Source organism: Thalassophryne amazonica, chromosome 1, assembly GCF_902500255.1.
Source record: "Thalassophryne amazonica chromosome 1, fThaAma1.1, whole genome shotgun sequence".
Classification (NCBI taxonomy): Eukaryota; Metazoa; Chordata; class Actinopteri; order Batrachoidiformes; family Batrachoididae; genus Thalassophryne; species Thalassophryne amazonica.
Genome location: NC_047103.1, coordinates 17,669,414 through 17,686,691, shown reverse-complemented (window position 1 = coordinate 17,686,691; position 17,278 = coordinate 17,669,414). Strand labels below are relative to the sequence as shown.

The following is a 17,278-nucleotide window of genomic DNA, read 5'->3' as shown; positions in this document are numbered from 1 at the left end:
ATCTAATGAGATGGAAATTGTACTAGGGATGCACCGATCCATATTTTTTCACATCCGATCCTGATACCTGAATTTGGATATCTGCTGATATCAATACTATTCTGATACGAGAACTCTGTTTGCTTTAATATTATTATCATCATTATTGTTGATTTTATATGAGGATATTTTGTATTCCCAGTTGTAGAGTTTCATGGTAAAGTGGTATAGAGGAGGATTTTCTTAAATAGAAGACCTGAAAGCTCAGCTACAATTTGCCAGAAGGTACATCTAAGATGCAAGCCTAGATTTGATGTTTTGGTGAAAGAATTAAGTACTTTTATTTTTTGGTGGTTTCTTGTGGCATTTTGGAAATGCGCTCCTTCCTCAAAATGGTACATGTACTACTAGTACGCAATTTTTGGGGCAACCCCTAGGGTGCACTTGATTTGTTTTTGTTTGTTTGTTCCACAGCCAGATCATGGGAGATGAGCTTGCCCATCGAGTTGAGCTCCCTGTAGCGGAGCATGTTTACATGACCATAATAATCAGATAACTGTTCGTAATCAAATAACTGTAATAATCTGAACCAGGGGTGGGCAACTTGTTCCAGAAAGCCCCAAAAGGGTGCAGGTTTTCCTTACAGCGTGAGCATTAAGCAGACAGTGCTGCTGAATGCTCACCTGCTAGCTAGCTGCAAACTGTGGAAAGGATTTCCTGAATGGAGGCGTGCCTCATTACAATGCATCTCATTCAGGAAATCCATTCTGCATTTTGCAGCTAGAGAGACGTTTCAGCAGAAAACACACACACACACCGACTGGGGTCATGGATCGTAAAGCTCCGCAGGTTGTATCAGAAATCTTCGATCAGTGAATTACATTGGTATTGAAACCTGATACCAATATTGGATCAGATCGTCCCATCCCTAAATTGTATGTGAACACAGCAGCGCTGCACAGCTAATCAATATAATAAGCTCATTTGGTCTACATGCTGTTAAAAGATGATTTGTTTATTTATTGCCTGACAGACCTCAAACAATGAATTACTGTACAGCAGAACTTTATCATTAACCTGTTGAGAGGAGTTGGTATTGTTTCTGATGAGGCAAACAAATCACATCAAATCATGGATGTGGCTAATATCAACTGCACTTTCTCCATTTTCTCTCTAAATGTTGATGAAGAAGAGTGATACAGTAGGCATGACCCACTGTTGGGAGTGATGCCGGGGTCATGTCTTTTTTGGGAGGGGCGGGAGGGGGGGATGTCATGGCTGTATGACTACTAACTGCTTGGTGATTACAAACCAAATCTGGTTAAGTGGAGGAGGTGGTGTGTTGAGAACCTGTTGGTCTAAGATGCAACCAGTGGCAGAGCTATCAAGTGTCGCACATCTGTTGCCTAAAAGCCCACTGGTGATCACATCTGCAGCTAACACACTTTGTGTGTGTGTGTGTGTGTGTGTGTGTGTGTGTGTGTGTGTGTGTGCGTGCGTGCGTGCGTGCAAGGTCGGGCGGGGGGGGGGGGGGGGGGGGGTTCTTTTCCCTTCTAATCAGCACTGAAGTTAAATCCTCATTCTGGTTTTAGACATTGTGAATCACCTTTGATTTTTTTTTTTTTTCTTTCCTGTGAAAATAAAATATTATTGCACTGCTGACTGAGCTTTAGATTTGATGAGTTACAGTTGTGTATTTAGCTCGAGGCTACAGGTTTACCTCTTATGGAATGGAGTGAATATCCAAGATCAACCCACCCCCAATTTCCTCTTTTCACTCAGTCTGTCAGATTTTTGATAGATTATTTTTAATTGTAGTTGAAGCCATTGTGCCAGTTTTTGGATTGTGGTCATTTTAAGGAGTTTTTTTTTTTTTTTAAGAGAGTTGCATTCATGAGTCATAACAACGTTAGGCTGTGGGGATGTCCCCATCAGGTTTTTGGTTTTGTCGTCTTCTTTTTTTTTAATCCCGATAAGAGTCTTTTAATATTGAGTATCTGCCGATGTTGAATCCTGATCTGATACTACTTTCTAAGGCATTGCGCTTGAACAGAGCACATTACAAATGCACATTAAGGCCAATCAAATGTACAGTGTATCCGGAAAGTATTCACAGCGCTTCACTTTTTCCACAATTTATATTACAGCCTCATTCCAAAATAAAGAAAATTATCATTCCAAAATAAAGAAAATTAATTGTTTCCCTCAAAATTCTGCCCGCAATACCCCATAATGACAACATGAAATAGCTTTTTTTTTTTTTTTTTTTTTTTGCAAATTTACTAAAAATAAACTAAGAAATCACGTGTACATAAGTATTCACACCCTTTGCTCAATACTTTGTTGATGCACCTTTGGCAGCAATTACAGCCTCACGTCTTCTTCATTATGATGCCACAAGCTTGGTGCACGTATCTTTGGTCAGTTTTGCCAGTTCCTCTTTGCAGCACCTCTCAAGCCCTATCAGGTTGGATGGGGAGTGCCGATGCACAGCCATTTTCAAAGAAGTTCAATCGGATTCAGGTCTGGGCTCTGGCTGGGCCACTCAGGGTCTTTCACAGAGTTGTCCTGAAGCCACTCCTTTGATATCTTGGCTGTGTGCTTAGGGTCACTGTCCCGCTGAAAGATGAACAGTCCCCCAGTCTGAGGTCAAGAGCGCTCTGGAGCAGGTTTTCATCCAGGATGTCTCTGTACATTGCTGCATTCATCTTCCCCTTAATCCTGACGAGTCTCCCAGTTCCTGCCGCTGAAAAACATCCCCACAGCATGATGCTGCCACCACCATACTTCACTGTAGGGAAGGTGCCTGGTTTCCTCCAAACATGACACCTGGCATTCATGCCAAAGAGTTCAATCTTTGTCTCATCAGAAAAGAGAATTTTGTTTCTCATGGTCTGAGTCCTTCGGGTGCCTTTGGGCAAACTTCAGGTGAGCTGCCATCTACCTTTTATTAAGGAGTGGCTTCCGTCTGGCCAGTCTACCATATAGTCCTGATTGGTGGATTGTTACAGAGATGGTTGTCCTTCTGGAAGGTTCTCCTCCCTCCACAGAGGAATGCTGGAGCTCTGACAGAGTGACATCAGGCTCTTGGTCACCTCCCTGACTAAGGCCTTCTGACTTGATTGCTCAGTTTAGACGGGCGGTGAGCTGTAACAAGAGTCCTGATGGATCCGAACTTCTTCCATTTCCGGATGATGGAGGCCACTGTGCTCAGTCGAACCTTCACAGCAGCAGAAATGTTTCTGTACCCTTCCCCAGATTTGTGCCTCAAGACAATCCCGTCTTGGAAGTCCATCGACAATTCCTTGGACTTCTTGCTTGGTTTGTGCTCTGACATGCACTGTCAACTGTGGGACCTTATATGTACACAGGTGTGTGCCTTTCCAAACCATGTACAGTCAACTGAATTCACCCCAGATGGACTCCAGTTAAGCTGTAGAAAAATCTCAAGGATGGATCCTGTTGGGAAAGTGTAGTGACACGGACCCACAACAGGGGGCATAAATGAACGGACAATGGAAGGAGTCAAATTATAACACTTTACTGTTGTGAATGACACAACCAAACACAGCAGATTCAGAATGTGCAACAGTCAATCAATAAAGGTGTCGTGTGGGCAGGCTCGACGATAGGAGACGCCCGTCTGGAAACGAACCGGAACCACACGATTTCCACCGCCACCGAACCCGAGGAATACTGGAGCCACCAAGTCCCGGAGTCCCCAGGTGGCCACCTTCACGGCGTGTCGGATCTGGTACTGCTGGCAAAAAGCAAAAGACAGTCAAAGGGTGGGTGTGTGAACACCCAGTAACAATCCTGGAGGGAATTACACCTCCACCTCTCACTCAACACGTTGCAGCGGTCTCAGAAGAAAAAGAGCGCCGTCTTGCACAGCCTCCACAAAAACGACCGGTACTCCTGCAAACACTCACAATAACAGATTTACAAATCTCACAAAAAGGCTGAGAGTATTACCTCTGATAGAAGATGATATCTCGGCAGTGTGGTGGAGGTGTCTTCCTGCTTTTATACCAGATGTGGATGATTAGTGACAGCTGTCACGGATGATGGGTGACAGCTGTCACCACGGCTTGTTCCTGAGGCGGCAGCGCCCTCTCGTGCCTGAAGCCCGCACTTCAGGCAGGGCGCCCTCTGGTGGTGGGCCAGCAGTACCTCCTCTTCAGCGGCCCACACAACAGATCCAGTGGAAACAAGATGCACCTGAGCTTAATTTTGCGCTTCATGGCTAAGGGTGTAAATACTTATGTACATGTGACTTCTTAGTTTTTTGTTGTGTGTGTGTGTGTGTTTTTATAAATTTACAAAAATGTAAAAAAAAAAAAAAATTGACATTATTATTATGGGATATTGTGTGTGGAATTTTGAGGAAAAAATTTATTTAATCCATTTTGGAATACAGATGTAACATAACAAAATGTGGCAAAAGTGAAGCTCCGTGAACACTTTCTGGATGCACTGTGCCTGCTTCACAATTAACAGCTCTGCCATGCATTAAGAAAAACGTTACCTACAATCATCACCTGAATGTTTTATTTTATATAGCTTGTCCATTTCACAGAATTGTGGTCATAAAAGTAGCATACCTGACATTATAGAGGATTTTCATGTGACGTATCGGTCACATCATTTTGTGTCCCGTGGCCATTCTGGATTACAATGCGGTGGCCGCTGTGATTACACTTCGTGCATTTGGTGAGCAATTGGACAAGTTTCAACGCCGATGTGAAGAAGCCTCACGGCAGCGTGGCGCTATGAGAGATCCGCCGCTAACAGAAATCCACTGCTCACAGAATTTTATTTTATTTTATTCGGCAATAAAATTATATAACAATACATAAAAATACTGCAGAGGATAACACAAGAACACTTCCAATACGGATGCTTATTTACATTGTGGTCCTCGAGCACCGAGCTGCTGATCCACAAGCTTCCCTTCCAGCGCCTGGTGAGAGAAATTGCTCAGGACTTCAAGACCGACCTCCGTTTTCAGAGCTCCGCTGTGATGCTCTGCATGAGGCCGGCGAGGCTGACCTGGTCGGCGGCTTCCTAGTTCACAATATCGCAGTGTGACACTGTCAGCCAGTTCGTTACATTAACACTAAACTCACTGTCTGGTATAAGATACGGATCCACTGAACCAACTGCTACACATCTATCACGATAAATAGCTTTATCTCAAGGATTTAAAGCCTCGTAATAACTGTACATTCTCTTCATTTTTCTATCACGCGCCAGCCTCCTTGTAATCCAGAATGGCGACGGCACCTGTCCTGCAGCAAATCGGTCACGTGATTGAAAACCCTCTATAGTTGTTACAAACATATTAATTATTATGGTTAGTAAAAAGTAAGTCTCTTCGGCTGCTCCCTTGTTTTTCATTCAGGGTTGCCACAGCAGATCCGTTGTGGATGTTGAATTGGCACAAGTTTTACACCGGATGCCCTTCCTGATGCAACTGGTTGCATTTCACAAACTGGGCCTAAAAAGTGTAACAGGGTCAAAATAGTCTTTTGTTTTTGTTTTTTCAAAATTCATTATGTAAAGTATACACATGTATCCCTTTCAAATGCAGTCTTCTGGATTTAATTATTCCACTTAGTTTTAGAGAAAAAGCCAATTTATGTGACATAAATAAATGGAAAATGTATTGGAATTCAAAAAGTTTTTGACGATTTTCTCAGAATTGACCTTTTTTTTTGTGTTTAAAAAAAACCAAAACATTATTCAGTCAATTTTAATGCTAAATTTATGGAACTGCTGTCAAAATGTCTTGAAGAACCTGTTCTTTCATAATATACCGTATTTAAAGACATCTGGGCAAAAAATGACTGTTTATTGAAACACCACCGCCAAGTCCACCCCTGACAAAATTAATTCAATAGACCAGAAGTTCCTTCATTTATGCCCAAATGTTATGACATACATATCACTGGAAAGAGAACATCCTAAGCTTTAAAATGACACCTAGATTGTCTCGATAGGTCTTCTCATCTTCAAGAAATTACATCTGATGGTCATAAAAATTAACCAGAGCATTACATGTCCACCCTTTTTGATACACCAGTATATGAAATGCAACCAACTCCACATTACTTGGAGAAACCCGCAGCAGTGGGGTTTGAACCGGGAACCTTCTGTACTGAAACCCAGCACCCTAACCACTTGGCCACCGCCCCTTGCCATTCATTATTATGACTATTATGTGCAATAAATGTCTTTAAAGTGGAACTTTACTATACAGGAGTGGGGTTGAGGCATTCTGATCCATTACTCCTCTGTTCACTGTGCACCTGTACAGCATATGTGACCAGGAAGAAAATGACAGAAAGGAAAAAATTTATTATTTGGAAAGCACTGTCTGATTGAAAGGAAAAAGGTTATATCACATGCGCCATCCATCAGAAACAGTATTGGTGTATATTTGAAGCTAAGGACAGTAAGTATATTTGACATGCAGCTTGTTATTGCTGTGTTGACAGTCTACTATGAAACTGAATGAGACTGACATGCATTGTTGACTATCTGTTTGAATAAAATAGACTTGTTGTGCATTTAAAGTAAAGGAGAGTGTTAATGTGTTCTTAAAACATGCACCGCCGCTCTCAGCGCTGACTGCTTGTTCTCTCCACTGGCACTGTGTCTGTGAAATGAAGTGAGAGGAAATGCACACTGACTTAGTTAAACAGGTTTAATTTATCTAATACCAATCACTCAAAAACACCTTGATTGGGCTGTTGATTATTGCTTTGATTGGATCAGGACATTCCTATCAGCCTGATGGTTGATGACGTGTCATGCTGCAGCTGCTGCTGTGCTGTAGTTAGAAGTTAGAAAAAGAAATAAGGCTGCACTGAAATCCCATCAGGAATCATATAAAAATAGTTCCTGATGTAGGTTGAGCAGAAACCGTTCAATATGATAATAAGTTACAAAAGAGGAAAATAGAATCCTGCAGCCTGCTGCAGTTTGGAAATTGCTTTGATGGACTGGATCTTTGTTGTGTCATACGTTTTCAGATTGCATTCACCGCACTGCGTGCCGCAGTATCGGTCGCAGGTGTCTGTGTGCGCACATGATTGAAATGTGCTTTCAACACATGGCCTCTGGAGGAATCTCGCCTCCTTCATCGGGCTCTTATCGCTCAACACATCTGCTGCTCCGGTTCAACCCAAAAGGAACACCTCGAACTCTTGTTACCTCCTCACCCAGCCGAGGCTGCTTAGGTGGCAGCTTTCCAAACCGGGAGCTTTTGGCCTTAAAGATTACCTCCGGATTAAATGTGCTGCCACGGGGAGTCAGTAATAGGACCCACTACGACGTACCTGTTTTCATTTACTTCCTCACTCCATCCCTTCATCCTATCATCAGATGTTCTTTTTCTTTGTGTTCCCACTGAAAATTACCTCCAGTAATTTTTGCCATCGCCCACCTCCCGCTGTGTCAAAGCCCAGTGTCTGCGCTCAAGGCGGCGCACTTGGGACTCGGCTTTATGGGCGAGCCCACAGAGATCAAACGTGATGGCTCAGTTTGGAGCTCAGCTCGCTTGATTTAAGTTTGCGCTCTAACCACACTTTTTGATAAGTGTGTTGCCATTAAAAGAAGGTAAGAAAATGGTGCTGGTGGTCATTAGTCTTTTTAGTATGTTTTTACAGCAGCATAGCCATTTGAAAACTTAACTAAACACCAGGGCCCATTTTCAAACCTGAAAATTTTTAGGGGTCCACTCCAATCTTTAATCACAATTTTGATCAATGCAAAACTATGAATTAAGTAAATATTTCAATTACTTAAGGTTACGTGGTTCCACAAAACTTGGTTGCTTTAATAGTTTTTTTCATGTGACGTCATGAACCCGCGAGTCAGCCATCTTGGCGGTACTCCGCCATCTGTTCTGTTTACTGCCATCTATTCTTAGCATTCATATGCTGTCATGGTGAATTACTGTCGTGTCATCGGCTGTCACAATCAGTTAGACAGAAAGATGCTCCTGCATTATTATAGATTACCGAAGGTGACCCGGAATCAGGGTAAAGCTTGTGGAAAACTATATGTAAAAGGCGATTTTCTACAATATGACCTCTTTAATAATTTTCTTATTGGATCCAAGACCATTTAATTTTTAAATCTGTTCATTGAACATTAAAATCTGGATGGGAAACATCTTGAATGAAATATTTTAAACAGTTTTAAACCTGTTGGAGCTCAGAGAGGCGGTTAATTAACGATGTTTAAAGCTGAACAGAGTTTGAACATAGGGAAAAGCACAAAGCAAGTTAACTTTGGTATGAAAAGTATTTAACGTGTATTTTACCTGCATGTGCTGCAGAGAAGCAGGAGATATTAACAACAAAGCTAATCCGTCCGCTCTGTATGTGCTGATAGTGTTACTTTCCCATTTGTCCTGTACGAGCCGTGGTGTTTTTTTTCTCTGACCCAGTGACAAACAACCTGGTTATAGATGTCCAAGCTTTTGTAGTTTTTCCAAGTCCTCTGATTTGGCTAGGTGAAAATAATAAATAATTCACGATGTCCATGTATGTAACACCAGGCGGTGAAGTCGCAGATGATGATGACATTTCGCACAGATCTTCACCACCAATTAATTTCACCTTCATCTCATTGCACAATCGTGCTACATTGGCAAATCTATCTCTATATCTCATGGCTATTTTGCGACGTTTTCACAAACTCCATTGGAGAGTAAAACGTGCGCTTCCGCTATCTATTGTTTATTCACTAATGCCGCCAAGGTGACCAAAATGGCTGGCACGCCCATTATTCCGACATCAGTGAAAAGACTGTATTGGGAACATAATTTGCAATTAGTTGTAACAGTCTGTTTACTTTTACCATTTGAACAACCAGGTTTTGTGGAATTAGTTGACATAACTACATAAATATAAAATATAAATACTTGTTAATAATATAGTATTTAACACGAGAGTGTTAGTAATGTTAAACAGAAAATGTAACAGAACAATGACACTTTTCATAGCATTGTTAAAATCCATATATATTTTAGGGAATTTAAAATTTTGTCACAAAATTGAAAATTAAAGACATTTTTTCAGATTCATTTTTAACAACCTCTTATGGCCTCACTGTTTGACCCACCTTCATGACCCACACTTTAGTAATCACTGGATTAGGAAGAAAAACCAAAACATTGTATTGTTATAGGAAGAGAGTGCCGTTCTATTTGGATGATTTTACCACTGCTATTAACAGTGTCTTTATCAGGACACAAAACAGCACAGAAACAAACTTTGTGTATAACTGCTGGAGTGTCTCATGGAGAAGGGAATAGATCGGGGAGCACAGTGCTGTTGTGAAACCTCTGGTGTTTGTATTGGAATGTTTCTATGACTTGTATAATATCAGACTTGGATGAACTGATCACTTCCGAAACAGGAATTTGTACTGTTTTGTGTAACACCATGTATGAAATAAATGCACTCAGTAACAGAAACAATAAGCGAATGGTGGAAGGACTGCGGTAAACTATTGAACACAGTGTTTCGTCAATAATTTGTCTTTTATTTCTAAGTTTAAGCTATAATTTAAATCTCAAGGAACATGGAGAGTATAGCATAGAGGGCGAAGGGCTTTCTTTACATTATTACAATATTGTCATAAAAGAAAGGAATCGTAACGACAGTTGTGAAGTGGCCTATCATTACTTTGAGGTCCTGCAACAATTATTTTAATTTTTTAATTATTGTTTGATGATATATACACAGATAGTGAAGAGCTTCACTCATTAATGTCAGCGACATCGAACATATTATCAGACTCAGATGAACCAGTGATTAGAGTATTTGACAGACAATTCCCAGTTCGCCTGTAACTGGCGGAGCTGCTAATGTGAGCGTAGCATCAGAATTAGCAACATGATAGCGATGTGAATAGGGTCGCTATGATTCAGCTGTAAATGAGAATTTAGTTGGCATACGAAGAGTTGGTGTTCATACAGTGTTGTCTAATCCTACACTACGGCTACTGCTGTATGTGTTGCATCATCTGAAATCCCTCTGCAAAGTCGGTATGTGGGGAGTGAGTTCGGTGGGATCGGGGCTGCTCTTTTGGCCTGAATCCACCACAAACCTGACCTGGATATCAAACAGCTACAACAGCAGGTGGAAAATGAATGTTATGTGATGTTAACAGTGACTGAGTGCTGTACTTTTTTTTTTTTTTTTTCATGGCTCTGTTTCTCTCCCACATCCCTTTTTGTCCACAGGCCCAGGATAAGAGGAAAGCTCTGGAGGAGACCAAAGCCTACACCACCCAGTCCCTGGCCAGCGTGGCCTACCAGATCAATGCCTTAGCCAACAATGTACTGCAGCTGCTGGACATCCAGGCCTCACAGCTGCGGCGCATGGAGTCCTCCATCAACCACATCTCCCAGGTATACACACAGATACACACGTGCAAATATATATATTGACCACAGAATACGCAGCTGCGAAGAAGGGTGCCCCACAATTTCCTACTTCTCCTTCTCACTTTCGCACAGTACGAGGCTTTCTGTGGCAATCATGGTTCATTTATTAGTTTGAGTCTTGCCTAAATGTATGGCTGTGTGTTTGACAGAATAGATGCAGTTCTTTGTTTGCTGTCATTGACTTTACAGACACACCGACAAAATATTTATGTTTACTACAAGCAGTGTACCACGTCATGGCTGTTGGAGCTAAAATAACCTCTGCCAGAGGCCGACAGTCCGTCAGGTTTGGGTCAGATTGCAGTTGTGGACAATCAGTTGGTTAACATGCACGCTGTTTTGGGTTGTTGATCAAAGTAATGAGTAAATGGTGAAATTGAGATTAGTTGTGTTTAGTGAAAGGGTTCCTTTAATGCATTTATGGACCATGGAGACAAAAGAACACTTCAAGAAAATGTATAAAATTGTGCGTGGTAAGCACAAATTAGGTGATTATATGCTTGGGTTCAATTAAACCCATCCTTAAGAAATGTGAAGAGTATAGTAAATCTGCCTGGATTAGACCATTCTTAAAACCTAATGTTGGGGAAAGTGTAGTGACACGGACCCACAACAGGGGGCACAAATGAACGGTCAATAGATGAGCCAAAAGGTAACAATTTAATGTTGTGAATGTGCACAACGACTATACAGACAATCTCAGAATATGATAGCAGTCAATACACAAAGGTGACGTGTGGGCAGGCTCGAGGATAGAAGACGTCTGTCCTGAGAAGAGCTGGAACCACACAATTTCCACCGCCACAGAACCTGGTGAATACTGGAGCCACCAAGTCCCAAATTCCCAGGTGATCACCGTCCCCGACTGTCGGATCTGGTACTGCTGGTGAGGAGCACAAACAGTGAGATGTGGGTGTGTGCACACCCAGTAACAAAAACAGTCAGAAGGTGGAAAGTCACCTCCACCTCTAATCACACACTCGTGCAGCTCCTATTAAACCACTTATCTGGTTTGGGTGTGAAGCGAAGCCGTCGCTGTTCACACCAAACGCCAATCCAGCAGATAAGGCACACCACAGGAAAACGGCTGCAAAAGAGTTCAGACTATTATTTAGTTTTAAGTCAGCAGAGAAATTACCTTCACAGGTAGATGATATCTCGGCAGTGAGGTGGAGATGACGTCCGGGTTTTATGGAGTAGTATGATGAAGCGTAGATGGGTGACAGCTGTCATGAGATAATGAGTGACAGCTGTCACCCCCGGCTGTGTCCGTGGCGGCAGCGCCCTCTCGTGCCTGAAGCCCGCACTTCAGGCAGGGCGCCCTGTGGTGGTGGGCCAGCAGTACCTCCTCTTCTGGCGGCCCACACAACACCTAATTGAGGATGAAGAAGTAAGGGAAGCTGCCAAGATACCCATGACACCTCTGAAGTGGCTTTCTTTGGAAATGCTATGAGCAACTTTTGTATCTTGTTTCAGTAGTCACAGCTTTATGGTGCAGTAGTACTAAGAGTCACTGTTAAAAATAAGCCATGAAGTCTAGACTGGCGTTTCCTGGATAGTGACTGGAAGACTTCTCCTTCAAGCGCTGTTGCTCAATCTAGTACCTCGTACCCAGAGTCTTGCACTTTTCAGATTCTTCCTAATCCACCCAGACAAAGTTAACAGAGCCAGGGGTGTGCAGCCAATCAGCGGGTTGTTGAACAATCAAATACACCGTTTTTGACACATCAGGTGTGGGTAGAACAGGCAGGGATGGAAAATATACTTCCGAGTCAAGAGGGAGGGGCCTCAATTGTTGGGATAGCCTGGGAAGACCTTATGGAGTCACATGGTCCCTGGATAGAAGTGTTTGGTGATGCTGAGACCTTTGCAGGAGAATGAAGGTCCATGTCTTTAGGGTCCTGGTAGTTCCTGTCTTACTGTGTGGTTTTTGAGACTTTGATGCTAACCTGTATCCTAAGGTGACTACTAGGTGCCTTTTGTACTAGGCCTTTCTGGAGGATCATTGGGTAAAACTTAAATGGCTTTATGTCAAAGGAACGGCTACTTGGGGAAAATAAAATGAGGACTATCACTTGTATTGTGAGGTAACATCAGTTATGAAAGCTTGAAAATCCTGCGATCCATCAGGCGAGTGCCTTTATGTTAATGACCTCATGTTTCACCTAGCTGTGGCATATAGTTGGATAATTTTGACAGGTGGAGATGGACTGGTTGTCTTCCTGGGTGGTTGCCATCCATGGCCCAAGACTTCATTTGGTGAATGTGATAAAATCAGGTACCAGTGCATGTTCCCAGACCTGACTTGACCTGATCCTTGAGCACCCAGATTTAGGATGATTTCTTTACAAACGCCTATAGGAGACCGTAGTCTTGTTTGGGGCGGGCGCTAAAGGGGTAAAATATGACGCATATGATGTAATTTCTCTACTTCTGGGGTACCATCCACGGCATTTTCAATGGGTTTTTGGTCAAATTACACACAAACAAAGTGAAAATGCAAAGAAAAAGTGACAATGCGGTGGGAAAGCAGACACGTGTTACGGTTTGTTTATGATCTGGAGCTCAAACATGTTGAGGCGGTTTTGCAGGCGAGAGAACGGAGCTACTCTGGTTAGCTGTGTAGGCTAACACTTACCGACGCGACATCTCCCACTTGCTTCGTCTTTTCTTCTCCACTGGAAACTGGGGGGAAAAAAAGTTTTTGCAATTGCTTCGGTGATTGCAGCAGAAAACAAAACAGTACACCATTTATCCGTGTGAAGTTATGCCGTGTCTCCGTAAGTGGTCAAATCGCGCGATACCACGGAGGGTTCAAACAAGACTACGGTCTCCTATTACTGTGGGAGAAAGCTGGTGAAACACATAAAGGCATCAGGTTGGTTCAGTTCTACATTTATACAATATGCAAACAGCATCTCTTTTCAAGCAATTTCTATAACTTCCAGTCTTACGATGGAATCCTTTAGGTTTTCCTCACCTTCACTAACTGTGTTCAGCAGCATGAGCACAATTTGCTGTGTGCAGGTAAATCCAGCAGTTCATCCAATGAAGGTTTTAAGAGCTCAGACAAATCAAAAAAAGAGCTGGAGCCATGTGGCATGTCATAGATTAAAGCAAGGAGGCATTTACCAAACCTGTTATATAAACGCATACATGTAACACACTTATGAGGGATTCCAAGAATAGGAATAATCGTATAACATCACCGTTAAATTACAGGACTTGGTTTCTTATGTCTGCTGTTGACGCTGTGATTTGTGCAGTAATGGAGAGACTAAAGTCGTGTTTCCCATGTCTGCAAGTCTTTTTTGTTTTGTTTTAAACAGTGTTTTGCAGTGCCAGAAATTCTTTTGGGATTCAGTGAAGGTCAGATTTTCAGTGTAATGGAGGGAAAGAAGACTTGTAAGACTCCAGGGCTTGAGAGCGGAAGAGCCGGTAAATGAGAGGGAACAAATGTGGGAACAGAAGATGGGTGACGGCAGTCTGAGAAGGACATGAGAGACGGAAAAAAAGGGATGTTTGCACTCCTTCAGGATCTAACTCAGTATCCGACACAAACAGCTTTCTGCCCATATTAAGGTCACTGTGATGCCACTTTGTCTCTCAGTCTCCATGACAACCATGTAAGCCTTTTCCAAAGTATATGAAGCAGAGCCATACTTTAGTTTATACTATGCCACCTCATGTGACTTGTATTGAATTGCTTCATGCTGTGTGTGTGATAAGTGACGTAATCTGGACCCTGACAAACTGTAATTAGTGACATTATAACCATTCAGGCATATTACATGAGTAGACAGCCTAGGTCATCAATATTGGTTGATTGCCTCGACACTAACGTCATGCAATATCAGTAACTAATGCACTTCACCTGTAGTCATAGAAAACATTAGACATTGGCATAACATAAACAAGTGTTTGCCGTCCCTGTGGTCTCATGAGGTTGTCTAAATGTGAAACAACAAAAAAACAACCAAATTGGTAGGTTTCAATGGGATGCCGATGCAATGCCAGCACAAAAGTAAAAATCAGTTTTGTTGTTGTTTGTTTGTTTGTTTGTTTGTTTAAAAGGTATATTGAACCTGAAAATCATTGTGTGCTTTGGTTTTGTTCCATTTTGGTTTTGGGCGTTGAGGGACAAATTATTTTAGGAAAAGAAAATGACCAGAAGCAGTCGCGGAGCAGGCTGAAATAAAATCCCTGCCTTGTTCTCCATGTCGCACCCCCCGACTATTCCGGTGGTGGTAAATTGTATTATGACACCCACCAACGGGATGGAGAACATCGAAAGGGTCACACCCACGTCGATGTCATTGCACGGCCTCAGAGTTACGGAGTTGTAGAAGCATAAATCAGATTTTATGTTTGCTCAGGGGGTGGGTAATGTTAGACCTTACGTTTGTGAAGCATCTTGGGGCAACGTATGTTGTGATTTGAAGCTGAACAAATAAATTTAATTGATGGTGGTAATGGGTGGCACTAGTTGTAATTATTTAGGTTGTGGTTTTGTGCTGTACCCATAAATTAAATTGAATTGAATTGATGGTGGTAGTAGCAGCAGTAATTATAGCAGCAGCAGCGTCATACTATGGGAGAAGGATTCACAGGTGAAATACCTTAATGGCTGTGCTTATAACCAAAGAGCATAGTCATGTTGTCCAGTCATCTTCCAGCAGCACCACACAAGCTAAACCTCAGACCCAAGGAATCTCTTTCACCTGGTAAATGAGTCCTGGGCTAGTCTGGTCATGCTTAAATTGCCTCAGGACAGGGACTTGGTGATGCGTAGCTCTCATGTAGAAATGGGGATACAGTGAGGATGGACAAGCTGTGTGTGACTGTAGAGAGGAACAGACGATTGAACACCTGCTGGTCTGCCTCATCTGCCTGAACTCTGCATCCATAAAGACCTGGAAATGTTCAACCCCCATGCCAGTCTTCACCTGCAGTGTGCATTGAACTGGTGTGGTGTAGTAACCCAAGAAGAAGATCACAGAAATTGTTGGTCTGCTTTTTTGCTAATCAGCTTCACGTTGTGCAACCTGGTAATATATCAAGGAACAGTTGTTATTCAGTTTTTGCATTGGCCAAGGTAAAATGTCATTCATTCAATTTGCCCATTGCTCATCTTGGAGCATAGGCTGCTGACAACAGTCCGCCAGATTCCTCGGCCCTGGACTGCCCTCTTCAGTTGTTTCCAGGTGTATCCCAGCTTCTTTCTGTCTGCCTCAAGGTCTCATCACCAGGTGTGCCTTCTTCTTTTTCGTTTTCTCTGGGGGTTCCATGCCAGTGCCTGTCTGGTGATGTTACTGGCTGGTTTTCTCAGACTGTGCCCAATCCATCCCATCTTCTGCGCTGGATCACATCACATCACATGAAATAATACAGAATCACATTTTACCTTGGATCTTGATCCAAGGTAAAATGTGATTCTGTATTATTTTATCAATATTATTCCTTGTATCACCGCAGTATTGTAGAGCAGGTGGTTCTGTGGTATAGAAGTTGAAGTACCAGTGCTGTATATAGATCAAGGTTCAAATCCAGACATGTGCTTCAGGCCACCTGTCTGTATCCTTGGACAAAATACTTCATCTACTTCATCCCAGTTCACCCAGCTAGTCCAGTAAATCGGTACCAGTAACCTGTGATGGACCAGTGTCCACACCAGTGGGAGTAGTAGACTCTTCTCCACTTCATGGTATGGTATCCAGAGATAATGCCCAGCTTGATGTGTTTTGTTTTAGTGTGGACACAAATCTGGTGGACTTTCCTGAGAAAGCGTTAGATAAGTAAAGTTATTAAGTTATGGCCCTTGGGAGAAGGACTTTCAGAAGTTGCATGAAATGAAATGTAATTTCAGAGTTTCCTGTCTGAAGAAAGCCAAGAGTATGTGTACTTTATTTCCACTGCGAATGCTAATCACGGTATCTTGTCTTGGGTAATTCCATGTCATCTTTAAAAACACATTTGGGTACTCTGTGTCCTTGTTAAAGAGCCTTCTCTAGCACCCCTATTCGGCAGGGTGATGTTCTACTATGATTGCCCTTGATCCAAAAGTGCAAAAATTAGATGAAATGGCTTAATCTGGCTTGCACCCTGACAGGCTGACTTATAAAATGCAGACCTGGCAACCTGACTGAAAATGAAAGTAAGGAGCTGCACCCTTTGCCAGAACTGCAACAAACACTGCTTCGGCTTCAAATTTTTACTCCAATGGAGAACAATCAAAGAAGTTTCAAGCCGTACTCACTAGGAATACCCTGTTTAAACATCCAGAGGTTACCATGCACTAGTGTTGATTTTTCGAATTGGGATGAAATTAACTATGATGCTTCAACATGCGCCCCAATTTGCTTTTCCGGATTAAATGGGAAGGAATGGCGCTTTGTGGAATAGCTCCATAAGACTGCCACTGTAGGTCAACTTGGTGAAAACTCTCCTCTGTCCTGTGTTTGTCTCTTTGTTCCAAGATATGACAAAAACCATGTGCAGCAGCAGTTGTCGATACCTCAAGCGTATCTGCTGTCTGATAATCATCAACTAGTCTGTTGATTTCTGCAAGTCTGCCTGGAAATCGCTCTGTTGTTGTCCCCTCATAAATGTTTCAGCAGGTTTAGTTGACAGCAGTGCCTTAATTTTTAAAATCCAGAATGTTACTTTGATCCGTGATATTTCCATCTCCATGTATTTTTTTTATTTTTTATTTTTAATGGGTAAGTGAGAGGAGCAGTGCTAATGTGTTTACCATAATGAATGGTGTCTCTGGGTTTGGGAAATAAAGAGCCATGACTGCTAGCTTTACAGACTGTGGGTGTGTTTTATTGCTCT

At 42.3% G+C, this 17,278-nt stretch overlaps 1 protein-coding gene across 6 annotated transcripts in view; it reads left to right on the top strand.

The window, feature by feature from the left end:
• The window catches only part of abi1a (abl-interactor 1a), a 123,856-nt gene that overhangs the window by 31,345 nt on the left and 75,233 nt on the right, over positions 1–17,278 (top strand). For all 6 annotated transcript variants that reach the window (XM_034166496.1, XM_034166476.1, XM_034166491.1 and 3 more), the window contains exon 2: positions 10,241–10,408. In XM_034166496.1, the coding sequence (XP_034022387.1) occupies positions 10,241–10,408 (168 nt within the window). The remainder of the gene's footprint in view (positions 1–10,240; positions 10,409–17,278) is intronic.